Raw genomic sequence first — 16711 nt, forward strand, 5'->3', positions numbered from 1 at the left:
TAATTCAAATTTAAATCAGTGGTTGAAATGTTTGGACATTCAACTTAATAACCCAATCATTCCAATTGAAAAGAATTCCTTTAAGTTGTTAAGCGAAAGTATAAACAAATATGTCGTAAAATGTCAGCCATCCCCACTTTTTCAAAAAGTTATTAAAATCTTTGATTTAACAGTTATCTCGAGTACATTCGATACATTACTTATGTGATGACATAAAATATACACAAATAAAAATAAATAAAACATGTAATTACAATTTATTTTGTCTGAAACAACAAATCTTGACAAAATAAATAAAATATAAGAGTGACCATCACAGATCTGGACTATTCTAATGTTCTCAACAGAAAAAAATCACAAAAAGTTCACAAATTCTGTGGCAAAGTTTATAGTTTAATCATCATCCTCGCCTTGCAATGATTTTAACAAAGCCGCCTGTTTTCTGGCAGCTTTAGCGGCTGTAGCTTCTTGGCGCTTTTCCTTTTCAGCCGCCAGTTTCTCCTGTCCCTCGGACAACTCGTCTCTTAAGCTGTTGATAAATGGATCAGGAATCCACCGCTCTTCAAAATACTCCTGGGAAAAAAGGTATTTTAAAGCGAAGTATCATAAACCCGTAGTATGAAGAAGCTAAAATTTATTATCCTTAAAACAGATCTTTAGTATAGATGTATATACAGTTAACTACCCCCCCCCCCCTCATTTTCCAATGATCTTTTTCGTCTGCTAGCAAATTGTTTTCTGCTTTTTGGCTGTGACAATATTCCCAATATCATTGGTTTATTATCGAAGACCCGATTGAGAGCCGTTAAAAGGTCATTGGGATGGGAAGGGAACGTAACATACAGTTATTAAATCCCTTCCCCCTTTCATGTTTAACTATAATTAGTAAACAAGCGAAAAAAATCTAAAATAATATTTGGATAGCAGATAGACAGGTCGTTTCTACAAAAAAGCGGTGTCAAAATCAAGGAAAAATTTGCTGAAATTATCAAATATTTTTCGAATTAATTAAGTTGTTGGTTACAGCTGATATTAAATTCTTACCACTTTATGTTCATGTGCCGTTAGGTTAACCCCTTGAGGAAGAGCCGCTCTTATGGTGTCAAATAAGATTAAAGCATCCACACTCCTGAAATAAAAAAAAATTAGTTCAGTTCAAAAAAAAAATTAAACAAATTTTAAAAGTAATTTGCTATCTCTAAATCTACAAATCCTAATGTCAAAATGTGTAATAATCAGAAAGAGAGAGAGGGGACAATAAACTGTTTATTACACTAGTCCCTTAAGTGTATCTAAACGTTTTCTTATTCGTTGACATAACAACTTGGGAGTCTTCAGTGAATTTGGATTGTTTGGCTCATTAAGTTTATTGAGTTATGTTTAAAACACTAATTTTAATGTACAGAAGGGGTAGGTAGTTTTGTGTATTATCACTGGGGATGTACATCCGTCTATCGGCCATTGTCTTATCCCTTAGATCCCTGGCAATAATATAATAGTTATTTCTCGCATCGTATTATAAACGGCTTTCCGCGGATATAGAAAGTACAATTATGAGATTAAAACTAGTTTTTTTAGCCCCGAGGATCCGAAGGCACTGGCTAAAAAAACTGGTTTTAATCTTATGATTGTACTTTCTATATTCGTAGAAAGCTGGATATAATACGATGCTAGACATAGTTTTTTCGTATGGATGAGAACCGGTTCCTATCCACCGGATTCGAATGAATACGAGAAAAAGTTTTCATTAGAAATTAGAACCAAGTTATTACCTAAGATTGACCAGCTGAACATTTCTCTCGTACATGTTCAGTTTCACCTCAGATTTTATTCTTGTGCTTCCATCAATATAGGTGGCAATCTAAACAATATTTACAATACCACACCTACTTTATAACTTAGACTATTTGCTCCCCCCTAGCCTCTAGGGTACGGCAGGGCAGGGAAGTTCACGAAAATAGCCTAAAACCAATTCCAAACAATTGAATAAGCATCCCTGAAAAGTACAACCCCAGCAATTTCCAAGATCTTAAGCTTCAGACAGAAAACAAGGGGGGGGGGGAAGTTTGTACACTTATAGGAAATGAAATTCAGTACCAAAGTTTGGGAGGGTACTGTGGGCTTGTTTTTAAAGTTATCAACCTAATTCTTTTTGTAGGCTCTCTTATATGACTGGATATACACGTATTTCTTTGAAAATTGAATTTCGGCACTTTCCTTCTAGGGGCTTGTGGAGCAATAGACCCCCCAAAACACTAAAAATATGAGTTCTGAACTTATTTTTAAAGATATCAACCTGATTTTTTTAATAATACTTTTTTAACATAACCGATTCAACGAACCATTACAGATTTCATTTTGGGACTTTCCTTCTAGGGGCTTGTGGAGCAATAGACCCCTCAAAACACTAAAAATATGAGTTCTGACCTTATTTTTAAAGATATCAACCTGATTTTTTTTATAATACTTTTTTAACATAACCAAATCAACGAACCATTACAGATTTCATTTTGGTACTTTCCTTCTAGGGGCTTGTGGAGCAATAGACCCCCCAAAACACTAAAAATATGAGTTCTGACCTTATTTTTAAAGATATCAACCTGATTTTTTTCAATAATACTTTTTTAACATAACCGAATCAACGAACCATTACAGATTTCATTTTGGGACTTTCATTCTAGGGGCTTGTGGAGCAATAGACCCCCCAAAACACTAAAAATATGAGTTCTGACCTTATTTTAAAGAATATCAACCTGATTTTTTTTATAATACTTTTTTAACAAAACCGAATCAACAAACCATTACAGATTTCATTTTGGGACTTTCCTTCTAGGGCTTGTGGAGCAAAAGACCCCCAAAAACACTAAAAATATGAGTTCTGACCTTATTTTTAAAGATATCAACCTGATTTTTTTATAATACTTTTTTAACATAACCGAATCAAAGAACCATTACAGATTTAATTTTGGGACTTTCCTTCTAGGGTGTAGTGGAGCAAAAGACCCCTAAAACACTAAAAATATGAGTTCTGACCTTATTTTTAAAGATATCAACCTGATTTTTTTAACACTTTTTTAACATTACCGAACTTGGTAACTTTTACAGATTTCATTTGGGACTTTCCTTCTAGAAGCTAGTGGGGCAAAAGACATGCTGTATTTGTTGCAATTGAAAAACCAATCAATAACTAATAGTTTTCTTTTTTTACACTGAATACTTAATTTTTTTCAATTATGTAGATAGTTTTTGACTTTTTAAAATTTTTTAAAATTTGTTAGGATACAACATCATTTTTAGTCTTTGTACAGTGTTTCTATACCAAGTATTATGAAACCTTAATCTAGTTGTCTTAATGTAATTTTTTTTAAGAATACTACATAATATTTGAATATGACTGTGAATTGATTCAAGCGCATTTTCATTGGACCCTAGAAGGAAATCAAAATCTGTAATGATTACATAGTTCATTTATGTGAAAAAATTTCACATTAAAAAAATATTTTTAGTGTTTTGCTTCACTAGCTTCTAGAAGGAAAGTCCCAAAATTAAATCTGTAAAAGTTACCAAGTTCAGTGTTAAAAAAGTGTTTTAAAAAAATCAGGTTGATATCTTTAAAAATAAGGTCAGAACTCATATGTTTAGTGTTTTGGGGGTCTTTTGCTCCACTAGTCCCTAGAAGTAAAGTCCCAAAATGAAATCTGTAATGGTTCATTAAGTCAGTTGTTAAAAAAGTTTTCTTTAAAAAATCAGGTTGACATCTTTAGAAATAAGCTCAGAACTCCTATTTTTAGTGTTTTTTTGGAGTCTTTTGCTCCACTAGCTCTAGAAGGAAAGTCCCAAAATGAAATCTGTATTGTTTCGTAGATTTGGTTATGTTAAAAAAGTATTATAAAAAAATTGGGTTAATATCTTTAAAAATAAGCTCAGAACTCATATTTTTAGTGTTTTTGGGATCTTTGCTCCACTAGCCCCTAGAAGGAAAGTCCCAAAATGAAATCCGTAATGGTTTCTTAGTTCGGTTATGTTAAAAAAGTATTATTTTTAAAAAAACAGTTTGATATATTTAAAAATAAGCTCAGAACTCATATTTTTAGTGTTGGGGTCTTTTGCTCCACAAGCCCCTAGAAAGAGAGTCCTAAAATGAAATCTGTAATAGTACGTAGATTTTGGGGGTCTTGCTCCACAAGCCCCTAGAAGGAAAGTACCAAAATGAAATCCGTAATGGTTTCTTCAATTTCTTTTAGTGTTTTTTTGGAGTCTTTTGCTCCACTAGCTCTAGAAGGAAAGTCCCAAAATGAAATCTGTAATGGTTCGTTGATTCGGTTATGTTAAAAAAGTATTATTGAAAAAAATCAGGTTGATATCTTTAAAAATAAGGTAAGAACTCATATTTTTATTGTTTTGGGGGGTCTATTGCTCCACAAGCCCCTAGAAGGAAAGTCCCAAATGAAATCTGTAATGGTTCGTTGATTCGGTTATGTTAAAAAAGTATTATAAAAAAAATCAGGTTGATATCTTTAAAAATAAGGTCAGAACTCATATTTTTAGTGTTTTGGGGGGTCTATTGCTCCACTAGGCCCTAGAAGGAAAGTCCCAAAATGAAATCTGTAATGGTTCGTTGATTCGGTTATGTTAAAAAAGTATTATAAAAAAAAGATCAGGTTGATATCTTTAAAAATAAGTTCAGAACTCATATTTTTAGTGTTTTGGGGGGTCTATTGCTCCACAAGCCCCTAGAAGGAAAGTGCCGAAATTCAATTTTCAAAGAAATACGTGTATACCCAGTCATATAAGAGAGCCTACAAAAAGAATTAGGTTGATAACTTTAAAAACAAGCCCACAGTACCCTCCCAAACTTTGGTACTGAATTTCATTTCCTATAAGTGTACAAACTTCCCCCCCCCTTATTATTTTTATTTTAGGATATGACAATATGTTCGTCAATCACTTAATAAAAATATAAAAAAATATTCCAATTACCTAACCAACCATCCTTCCCATTTCAGTAATAGAAGCTATTTCAGAATAAGCATCAAGTCGCATAGAAAGAGGGGACAATTGGCTGTTAATTACACTAATCGCCAAAGTTTTATAATAACGTTTTCTTGGGGACTTGAGTGAATTTTGATTGGTTGGCTCATTAAGTTGAGTGTTTCAACCACTAATTTAATCTACAGAAGTGATAATTTTGTGTATGATCACTGGGAATGTACATCAATTTATCGGCCCTTGTCTTATCCCTTAGGATTCCTAATAAAGTCACCAGATGGTGACAAAAAAATTCCTACCTTGTAAGACTTGGCTGGAGTTGGCCAAGCTTCCTGGACATCAACTCCCATGTTCTCAGCTGTTCTGTGAACAAAAGATTGGAAGGACTCCAGCACATCAAAGTTGTATCCTTTCAACTAAACAAAAATATATTTGATAATTGACAAGATTGAAAATTGCGGATCATGGAAAGAAAACGAAGTAGCGAGTTTCGTCGTAGTTTCACAGTAGCTTTTGTGAAAATACAACGAAACCCGCTACTTTGGTTTCTTTCCAAAATTGCAGACAAAAATAAACTCATTCCAAGGGAAAAATTTTCAATGATGACGGTTTATAAATCTACAACCTTTCTATCCACCAATGATTTACTACAAATTCTTCGTAAAAAAAAGTTATGATTAATTTCTCATGGCATAAGGTTCTACAAGAGTTGATTTATTTGCACTTCCTTAGCTGGTAATGATGATAATTTTTTACTGGCCTTTTTTTAACACAAATATCCTATTTTATCAAGTAGTAAGATTTTTTGTCTGTAATTATATATTTCGATAACTAAGGTACCGGTTAAGTTATCTAATTAAGGGAAGCTTCAATATGTTCCAGTATGGTTTTAGACTGTTTTATATCCAGATTTAAGTCTTGGAATAGTTTCAGGCTTTTTTCCCCTTTTCTAGCGCAGCCGCAAGTACATATATGTAACAAAAAATACACATTATTATTTTTTACCTGGATATTAATTGGTGGATAAGCAGGAATCTCTGGGACAGAACTATCCAGATAATCAGGCTCAAAGGTTTTCCTTAGAACAGCTGACTGAGACAAGGTCCTAACGGAGTAGCATGAGGTTGAGGGTGGTGGCGAGGTAATTGAGGATGTGAGACCAGAGGATGATGATGCAGAAAATGCAGAAAAATAGTTTGAATTCACTGATGAGGCGCGACCAGCGTTTGCAGCTAGATGGCGCAGTTTAGACGCGTTGGATAACATTTTGTATTTACTTTTATTCTTTGTGTTATTAATATTGTCTTTTAATAATATTCAACTTTTTTAACAATAAGTTTAAACTTTGAATCCCAAAGCTCTCATACAAGATAAATGGGCGTCAATCAGGTCTCTGCAGTTTTCTTCTCCCTATAAAATAGGAAATTGGTCAACATTATTTCAAATTGATAAAATTTGTCTAATAATTTTAATATCTTCTAATTCAGCTGCCATAACTATCATGTTCTACAAAAAAAAAGTTTAAGGTTCACTACTCCCAAGTTCCCCCAACTCATTAAATGTACTTCATGGGACTATCACCTTACCAGGAAAGAAGGGTTTACAATGGACTTTTAACTAATTTTAATTGGTTGATTCATTAAGTTGAGTGTCCAAACGTTTCAACCATTAATTGTACCTTCTCGGCAATACACTCGTCTCTGGGTTTTCTGGTTTCAGGGCAGGCGCAGCAGGGCTTCAATTTCTCACCATCGGCACCTAATTAGTTTTAAGTAATGACTCGTCAACAACAAAAGACATTTTCGAGTATGGCTTCGAATCTGATAGATATCCGGTGGATTAGAACCAGATCTCAGCCATGCTGAAAAATTGTGTAAAGCATCGTGTTATGACCAGTTTTCTACGAATATAAAAATGTACAATCACAAGATTAAAACCAGTTTTTAGCCTGTGCCTTTGGCGTCTCGGGGCTAACAAAACTAGTTTTAATATTATAATTTTACATTTTTATATCCGCAGTAAGATGTTTATAATACGATGCGATAAATAACTATCCTCTAATTAGCTAAAAATCAAAAGGATCATAATAATCTACAAGTTTATACATTAATATGAAAAAATAGGTAATAATTTTAATTTGATGGTATCATAAATAATCTAAACCCAAAATAAGAAGTATTGGGTAGTTTTATTTTATTTTTAAACATAGATTTAATAACAAAACTTCTTATTTTCTTTCTATAGACAATTTCTAAGTAAAAAGTTACTTTTTAATGTTTAACACAACTAAAAAGGAAACCCAAGAATTTTTTCTACAATTTGAAAAAAAGAAACTTAATGCTTCTAAATACAGAATAGGAAGAATAGGTAATGTATAAATCTAACTACATAATAGATGCTCAGGGCATAGGAAGCAATTAATTGTTAGCTATAAGAAATGTTAAATTAGTGAATAATTGAGCTATTTTTAGGGGGTGGGGGGGGGCATCTAGCCACATTTAAATTAATAATTAGACTACACTAAATATTAAGAAAGAATTAGAACAGTGAGGGAGGGGTTTATGGAAGATAATTAATTTCTACTTAAGTATTTAGTACCAAAAAACAAAATCTATAACTTTAGAATTGAAAAGGAGTGGGGGGGTAGTGAATTTTATCTTCCAAAAACCTATCCTTGGGTTTAAGACAGAATTATTGAAGGTTAAGATCTGACCTACTGGAACTGAGCTAGTCTCTTCAGGCATTTTAGAATTGATTACAAAATAATACTATCTGAAAATAATATTAATTATGTATTTTTTTTATGTGTATAGCAATCTTTAAAAGATGAAAATAAAGTGTTAAACTAGATGCAAGATGATTGAAACTATTTCAAATGCTAATGAGACTCAATCTTAAGTGTAAATAAACTTTTAATTTTTTGAAGATGTATTAATGAGATGAATGGCAATATTTTTTCATAAAAAAATCTGAAATAAAACAAGTTAAGATGATCCTAAATAAGGAAACTATGTTTAAAACCCCAAAATGATTATAACTATTGATCAGGTTTGGGGTCTAAAATCGCAAATCCACCAAATTTTCTATCCGCAAAGTGAAGAACTTCAAAACAAATTTCAATGAAGATGAGAACAATAATAATCCATTCTAACCTGAAAATAAATTATTTTATTTTTAAATTGAATTTAAAGGGGAGGGGAAGTTCTGTCACTTTTGCGTAAACAGGGAGTATAGGCTTTGTCTTTTTATCTGTCTAGAGACCAGTTGGAGGCCTACAGCACTTGAACCTGGAGGCCAAATACTTTTTTTTATTATAGGAAAACTACATCCCAAAAGTAAACTTTTTTGCCATAAGACAAAGCCTCCCTGTTTACGCAATAGTGTTAGACCCTCCCCCCCCTTTAATGGTCACTTTTACATAGCTAGTTAAATTCTTTAGATTAAAATAAAAAGGGGTAAAAAAAGTAGGTCAAAGAATGTGACAAAACATTTTTGATGTGTTTCAGATCATGAAAAAATCTGCCTAAACAGTTACAATATACTTCGCCCCTAGGTAAATAAAATAATTTTTTCCTAATTTAGCTTTCATTTACCTATCCCCGAATTGCTGGATATGTACTGTAAATTCAAAACTCGAGCGTCAAGGATTTTGAAAAATTTGTAGACAAAAATAAGATCATTAAGATTTGCAGACATAATATGTCAAGTCAGCATTTCAAAATAAAGGGTGTTTAAAAAAACCTATCGCTTAACTTTTTTATTATCAGCCTCAGAGTTTTTGGTAAAAAAATAAAAAAAAATAATTCAATTTATGCTCAAGCAATGACAACTGGAAAACAATATTGAACTTAGAATCTACTCAACTCTTCAGAGCCCTACAGCTCAAGACCTAGCCCTTGTGGAGAATTTTGCTCTTGGAGTGCCTTGGTGGAGATGTGAAAAGATTCACATTTCAATATTGTTTTCTTATTTTCATTGCCAGAGCATGAATTGGATTATTTTTGCATAAAACTATTTAAAAAAATGCAGCGCTTGGTTTTTTAAAAACACCCTTTAAGTCTGCCAAAAATTTAAGGATGATTGCTAAATATTCAAAATACAGATTGGATATGGCACCTCTAAATAAACTAATACGCCTTTCTAGTATACCTTCATGTATAGCATTGTGTAACAGCCAATTTTTTACGAATAATTTTTAAAAAATGGTTATAATATTATGCTTTTTATATTCGTAGAAAACTGGATATTATACGATACATGAGTTTTTTAGTATGGCTTAGAACCGGTTCTAATCCAGCGGATATTAATCGGTTTCGAAGACATACTGGAAATAATTGTTACCTAGCCCCATGATCTGTACTAAGATGGGTGGATACTAGTTCCATTAATTCCAAACAATGATTTAGTTTCTCGTTTACTGAAACAAATGATTAGATCTTAGATAAGTAAAAATATTTAGGGTAAGGCGGTATTTGTTTAAAAGCTTCGAAAAAATTCATTTTAATCAATGTTTTATAGAATACCAGGGTTTCGGATCCGCATTGATTTTTTGCGGATCCGGATCCGGATCCTCCAAATTTGGTCAGTGCGGATCCGGATGCGGATCCGGATTCTTGACAATAAAAATAAAATCACCAAATTTTTCAAAAATATTTATTCTTTAATTCGAAGTCAAAAATACTTTTAATTTTCAAGTCTGACCCTAAACCTTAAAGATTGGCTCTCATCAAGAGAATGTCTGAGATTTTATATAAATTTAGGTAGATTTTTCCATTTTTTCCGCATTTTTTCGAGTCCAAGGATCCGGATCCGGATCCGCATTTTTTTGCGGATCCGGATCCGGATCCTTGGACTCAAAAATATGCGGATCCTTGCGGATCCGGATCCAGATCCGGATCCGAAACCCTGTAGAATACAAAAGAAAACATACAAAAGCACAGTTGTTCTTTTTTACCATGACTACTAGAATTATCAAAATGATTTTAATTGAATAAAGTTTAAAACAAAAAAAATATTTCTTTATATTGTTCGTAAAAAGATTGATCAAAAGAAAAGTAGTTGCTAAGTTTAAGTGTATTCAGAATCTATATCTGTGTGTGTGTGTATTTCTGCCTGTCTTTGGCTTGAGATCTCGCTTGACTGATATGGTTCTCCTTAATAGTGTAGTTTCTTATAGGACCAATTTAGGTTTGTAAATATTTTTAGGTAGGTTACCAATCAACCCTCCTTAGACAAATAGGCAAAAAAAAAATTTTAGTATGATTTTCCTAATTAAAACTTACCTATTTTTGTTCTTTTAGCCACAGAGAGATGGCTGCAGGTAGCCAGGTAAAGATTTTCCAGGCCCTCTCTATCCCAGTAGAAGTCAGGTGTGTCCAGAAGATCACTGGACAGGTTGATCACGTGACGCAGTGCCAGAATTTCACCAGATTTTTGCAGCACCTCCCTGATTCAGCCAAAGAAAATCAATTTTGATTTTTTTGCAATAAAAAGGTTAACACGAATGTTAATATAAAATCAATGAAACAACAAACAAAAATATGGCAAAAATGTTGGAATATTCAATAATCCAGACATGAAATAAGCAGGACATTTGAAAAAAATAATATCCAAATTATAGGCCTGCCCCCCCTCTTTTTCTCACCCCCTTAATTGACTGTATTTTTTACATTATAACATAAGGAAAAAGGATAAGAGGATGAACACTCACCCCTTTTTCATGGTAAAATACTACTTCCCCATCCCTAAATTTAGAAGCAGACGAAAATCAAAAGCCGCCCAGGGATTTTTGTAAGTCAATCATAAATAATAATGTGAATAAAAAGAAAAGCGATATTTAGCAAACAGCCGTGGGCGGTCAGAATCAGCTGAATGTTCATTATGAAAAAAATTTCCCCCTTTTTAGAAATAGAAGGATTCTTTTTCATGAACAAATTTTTTTAAATAAAAATAAAATTCTATGTAATTTTTAATTAAAACATTAAAACGAAAATATCTAATCTAATATTCTTGCCCTAAATATGGAAATAGTAAAAAGTAAAAAAATATTTTTTTTAATAATTTTTAATCCTCCCATTTGAAAAGTAGTGGAATAGCAATAAATTTTAGCGCGGCAACAGCGCTGAGTAGGCCTCTAGGCCCACTGCCTATTTTCGTCTTCTAGTTGCTTCGATTCCTCTCTTTTATTTTTTTCTCTATGCATTATAAAAAGATATAACTGGAAAGATAGGCCTTTGTATAAATATTTAAAAAAAAACATTTAAACCATCCCACCTTTTTATTTTTTGTTTTTATAAGCTTGGTTTTTTTTGGTTTAAACCACTTGATTTAAACCACGTGGTTTTTTATGCCATCTCTGAAATAAATTGATAATTCAATCTACTATGCATTGTATGTTTAAATATTAAACAAATAAAATAAAGCCACAAAATCAATACATGATATTTTATTAACTAATAGTGGCTTTGCCCCTAGTATCTAGGGGCTCTGCATTGGGTTGGGTTCAGAAGGGAAAGAAAAATAACTTAAAACCATTCCAAGACCTAAATCTGAAAATAAAGTAGCCTAAAACCATCACAGGACCTACGTGAAGTTTACCTAAATGAGAGAACCCAATTGGTTCAGTAGTTGTTGAGATCTTAAGCTTCAAACTACGTATTAACTAAGATAAAATGGAAATAAACGTAAAAATGTAATTAATGATTATCGATTATCCTTCCTGCTTGACATTCGCACATTTCCACTTGTCTTTAAATCCTCAGAAATGTGCTCAATTGAATCGATGATTTTATCTAAACAAACAAGAAGCATACAAATTAAATAATAGTTATTTCTCGCATCGTATTATAAACGGTTTTCTGCGGATATAGAATGTACAATTATAAGATTAAAACTAGTTTTTAAGCCCCGAGGTGCCGAAGGCACCGGCTAAAAAAACTGGTTTTAATCTTATGATTGTACATTTTTATGTTCGTAGAAAGCTGGATATAATTCGATGCTAGACATAGTTTTTTTCGTATGGATGAGAACCGGTTCCTATCCACCGGATTCGAATGAATACGAGAAAATAAATTAAAATAGTTAAAGCTATAGTAAGCACTTGATAAGAATGTTTATCTACAAGGTCCTGTGTCTAACTAACACAATACAGCATATTGAAATTTAATTTTAGTTTCTGTACTATCTCGTAATACTTGATATTATATAACTAATACTGCAAAGAAGGACATATGGAGTAGGAAGGAAAGGGGGGATAAACACGCGCTATATTAGAAAGCTCCTTTCTCAAGCATACATTTGAACATAGGATTTTGTTTAGGGCAGCTTTTACACAGGGATTAAAATCCGTGGAATTTTTGACGGACTATATTTTTACGCGGATAACAGATCTATAGTATAGATGTATATACAGACAACTACCTCCCTCCATTTTCAAAGACCTCTTTCGTCTGCTTCTAAATTATTTTCTGCTACTTGGCTGTGTTAATATAAGCGATACCATTGGTTGTTTTTCAATGACCCAATAGGAAGGTTGCACAAGACGGTTGCGATGGATAGATACAGCTATTTAACCCTTTCCCCCTCTAGTGTTTTACTCTAATACGCGGATGACCTAAAAACAACAGCAATGTAACGTAGTGTTACCTAAAGACTATGGGCTTCGCCAAGGGTCATAAATAAGTTTATAAAAATTAAATAAAACGTTATATAATAATATTTTTATCTGTTTCAATTGCTCGGATTTGAAGATCTTAGGCAAAATTTTGGCGGATTTGCATCCCTGCTAAAAAGTAAGAATTAAGATTATTCACAGACCATGTTTGAACGTATGACAATAAAAAAAAAACAAGGTCACTATAAAAGGAATTAAATATATATAGGGAGAAAAGAACAGTATATTAAGATACATAGTTTGTTTTGAGGTACAAGCTAACAGTTTTTAATAATTAGCCATTAAGTCCGATGGTTACTTTTAAAAATTACCCCTTTAGACTTTTAGACAAAATTTAAATTTTGCAATAGCCCATAAAACACAATCCCCCCCCCCCCCCCAAACATAATTTACCCCTTTTGGACAAAATTCTAAATTTTGCTGTAGAACACTTTTACCCCCCCCCCCCCCGCAGCTATTAATTTTATTTTCAAACTTATTACTTAATTTATATTATATATGTTAAGGATTCAGAATTATTATTATTATTTTTTTTTTTTGGGGGGGGGGGGGTTATTCACCAGTCTAAAAAAGTTAAATCCCACTAAATGTTTAGTTATATAATCGCACACTCTTCACTTATAGTTGAGTGGCAACATTTAAAAAAATAGTATAGTCTACACATTTATGCAATGTTATGTAGCAAGGTAGCAAAATCAGAACCTTGCGATATTTTGATTTATAATTGCACTAGTGGTTGCACCCCTAGCATCTAGGGACTCTGTCTTCAAAGGGGTAAGAGAAGGATAGAGAAAATCTAATAATTAAATAGCCTAAAACCTTACTGGGAACGTGATGCTTCACAAAAAGGGAGAAATCAAATTATAGTTATGTAGTTATTGAAATCCTAGGCTTTAGACAAAAAAAACCTTACTACTTTATCTATTAGGATGAGCTGCAACCTTCCATTATTTAAGTTAGACAGCAACATTAAACAAAAATTTGTAACATACCCAGCAAATATATTTAAATATATTACAATTTGGAAAGTTCTGAAAATTTCTTGATCAAAATAGAACAAAAGTATTATGCCTATTTTTCCATGGTATAAATGGGTATAGCAAAAAGAAAATTCCAAATTACATGAAAATATGAGAGTTTTGAAAACTAATAATAATAATTTGTCGACCTGTGTTCTTAATCTTGTATGCATATCTTTCATTTATATATTATAGTCTGTTAGTAACTAAATAAAATACAGTAATCTAAAGGGATAAGACAATAGCTGGCAATTTGATATACATCCCTATTAAGACAAATAAATATACCCCCCCTTCTGTAGATAACAATCAGTGGTAAAAACGTTTAGAAACTCAACTTTATGAACTAACCAATCAAAATGTATTAATAATCCCCAAATATGTGCGATTAACGAATAACAAAACGTTATTATAAAACTTTGGGGACTAGAGTAATGAAGAGCCCAATGTCCCCTCCCTCCCTGATAAAATACGTTCTAGTGAGGAATCTGTCTGCTAGTTATATAACCTTGAATAAAGGCTTAACAAAACCTACATAGAGATAAATTAACAAATTTATGGGGTTTGGGTATAGTCCTTTCCATGACATCGCTCCATATGGGGCTATGATTTTCTATAGCTCCTTCAAGGAGCTATAGCATAGCCTCTTATCATATGGAGCAATGTGATAGCCCCTTTTAAGGAGCGTTCATATCGCCTCTTATGATAAGAGGCTATGCTATAGCTCCTTCATGGCCTCTTAATAGCTCCTTTGAAGGGGCGTTAATATCGCCTCTTATGATAAGAGGCTATGCTATAGCCCCATGATGGCTCCTTCATAGCCTCTCCATCGCCCCTCCGTAGTCCCTTACCTTAATTTATATAACAACCCACTTGATGGCCCCTACATCGCTCCTCCATCGCCCCTTCTCCAAATTTATATTACATTGTACTTTGATGGCCCCTACATCGCTCCTACATCGCCCCTACATCGCTCCTACATCGCTCCTTCATCGCTCCTTCTCCAAATTTATATTAAATTGTACTGTGATGGCCCCTACATCGCTCCTTCTCCAAATTTATATTAAATTGTACTGTGATGGCCCCTACATCGCTCCTACATCGCTCCTTCATCGCTCCTACATCGCCCCTTCATCGCTCCTTCTCCAAATTTATATTACATTGCAACTTGATGGCCCCTACATCGCTGCTACATCGCTCCTTCATCGCTCCTACATCGCCCCTCCATCGCTCCTACATCGCTCCTTCTCCAAATTTATATTAAATTGTACTGTGATGGCCCCTACATCGCTCCTACATCGCTCCTTCATCGCTCCTACATCGCCCCTTCATCGCTCCTTCTCCAAATTTATATTACATTGTACTTTGATGGCCCCTACATCGCCCCTCCATTGCCCCTCCGTCGCTCCTACATCGCCCCTCCATTGCTCCTTCATCGCTCCTTCTCCAAATTTATATTACATTGTACTTTGATGGCTCCTACATCGCCCCTCCATCGCTCCTACATCGCCCCTCCATCGCTCCTACATCGCTCCTTCTCCAAATTTATATTAAATTGTACTGTGATGGCCCCTACATCGCTCCTACATCGCTCCTTCATTGCTCCTACATCGCCCCTTCATCGCTCCTTCTCCAAATTTATATTACATTGCAACTTGATGGCCCCTACATCGCTCCTACATAGCTCCTCCATCGCTCCTCCATCGCTCCTTCATCGCTCCTACATCGCCCCTTCATCGCTCCTTCTCCAAATTTATATTACATTGCAACTTGATGGCCCCTACATCGCTCCTCCATCGCCCCTTAATAGCCCCTTACCTTAATTTATATAACAAAGCTCCTATATGGCCTCTCTATCGCCCCTTAATAGCCACTTAATTTAATTATATAACATTGCCCCTACATAGCCTCTCCATCGCCCCTTAATAGCCCCTTACCTAAATTTATATAACAAAGCTCCTATATAGCCTCTCCATCGCCCCTTAATAGCCCCTTACCTTAATTATGTAACATAGCCCCTACATAGCCTCTCAATCGCCCCTTAATAGCCTCTTACCTTAATTTATATAACATAGCCCCTATATAGCCTCTCCATCGCCCCTTAATAGCCCCTTACCCTAATCTATATAACATAGCCCCTACAAAGCCTCTCCATCGCCCCTTAATAGCCCCTTACCTTAATCTATATAACAAAGCTCCTACATAGCCTCTCCATCGCCCCATAATAGCCTCTTACCTTAATTATGTAACATAGCCCCTACATAGCCTCTCCATCGCCCCTAAATAGCCCCTTACCCTAATTTATATAACATAGCCCCTACATAGCCTCTCCATCGCCCCTTAATAGCTCCTTACCTTAATTTATATAACATAGCCCCTACATAGCCTCTCCATCGCCCCTTAATAGCCCCTTACCTTAATTTATATAACATAGCCCTACATAGCCTCTCCATCGCCCCTTAATAGCCCCTTACCTTAATTTATATAGCATAGCCCCTACATAGCCTCTCCATCGCCCCTTAATAGCCTCTTACCTTAATTTATATAATCCTTACCTTAATATATATAACATAGCCCCTACATAGCCTCTCCATCGCCCCTGAATAGCCCCTTACCCTAATTTATATAACATAGCCCCTACATAGCCTCTCCATCGCCCCTTACCTTAATTTATATAACATAGCCCCTACATCGCCCCTCCATCGCTCCTACATCGCCCCTTCATCGCTCCTTCTTCAAATTTATATTAAATTGTACTGTGATGGCCCCTACATCGCTCCTACATCGCTCCTTCATTGCTCCTACATCGCCCCTTCATCGCTCCTTCTCCAAATTTATATTACATTGCAACTTGATGGCCCCTACATCGCTCCTACATAGCTCCTCCATCGCTCCTCCATCGCTCCTTCATCGCTCCTACATCGCCCCTTCATCGCTCCTTCTCCAAATTTATATTACATTGCAACTTGATGGCCCCTACATCGCTCCTCCATCGCCCCTTAATAGCCCCTTACCTTAATTTATATAACAA

General features: G+C 34.3%; 2 protein-coding genes across 2 annotated transcripts in view; both read right to left on the minus strand.

Annotated features, from left to right (window-relative positions):
* Positions 1-240: 240 nt before the first annotated feature.
* Positions 241-7764, minus strand: mRpL48 (mitochondrial ribosomal protein L48). Its single transcript, XM_080158809.1, has 7 exons — positions 7707-7764; positions 6668-6747; positions 5995-6399; positions 5289-5405; positions 1773-1861; positions 1045-1129; positions 241-573 (listed from the first exon to the last, which is right to left on the minus strand). Exons 3-7 carry the CDS (start codon positions 6253-6255, stop codon positions 394-396), a joined length of 732 nt encoding a protein of 243 aa, XP_080014935.1. The 5' UTR covers positions 6256-6399; positions 6668-6747; positions 7707-7764; the 3' UTR covers positions 241-393.
* Positions 7758-16711, minus strand: part of LOC145317650 (required for meiotic nuclear division protein 1 homolog) — a 42966-nt gene continuing 34012 nt past the window's right edge. Inside the window, exons 8-11 of the mRNA XM_080158807.1 lie at positions 11707-11780; positions 10272-10434; positions 9331-9406; positions 7758-8141 (exon numbers count right to left, since the gene is read on the minus strand). Coding sequence (XP_080014933.1) covers positions 8027-8141; positions 9331-9406; positions 10272-10434; positions 11707-11780 — 428 coding nt within the window. The 3' untranslated portion in view covers positions 7758-8026. The remainder of the gene's footprint in view (positions 8142-9330; positions 9407-10271; positions 10435-11706; positions 11781-16711) is intronic.

This window comes from Acartia tonsa, chromosome 4 (genome assembly GCF_053477335.1).
Source record: "Acartia tonsa isolate MP-2025a chromosome 4, ASM5347733v1, whole genome shotgun sequence".
In the NCBI taxonomy this organism is placed as follows: Eukaryota; Metazoa; Arthropoda; class Copepoda; order Calanoida; family Acartiidae; genus Acartia; species Acartia tonsa.

Excerpts from the sequence above, each read along its gene's own strand:
- mRpL48 (XM_080158809.1), bottom strand. The coding sequence starts at position 6,255 with ATGTTATCCAACGCGTCTAAACTGCGCCATCTAGCTGCAAACGCTGGT. Across the intron at positions 1,130-1,772 it reads GTTCAGCTGGTCAATCTTAG|GAGTGTGGATGCTTTAATCT; the intron begins GTAATAACTTGG and ends TTTTTATTTCAG. Across the intron at positions 574-1,044 it reads CGGCACATGAACATAAAGTG|GAGTATTTTGAAGAGCGGTG; the intron begins GTAAGAATTTAA and ends CTTTTTTCCCAG.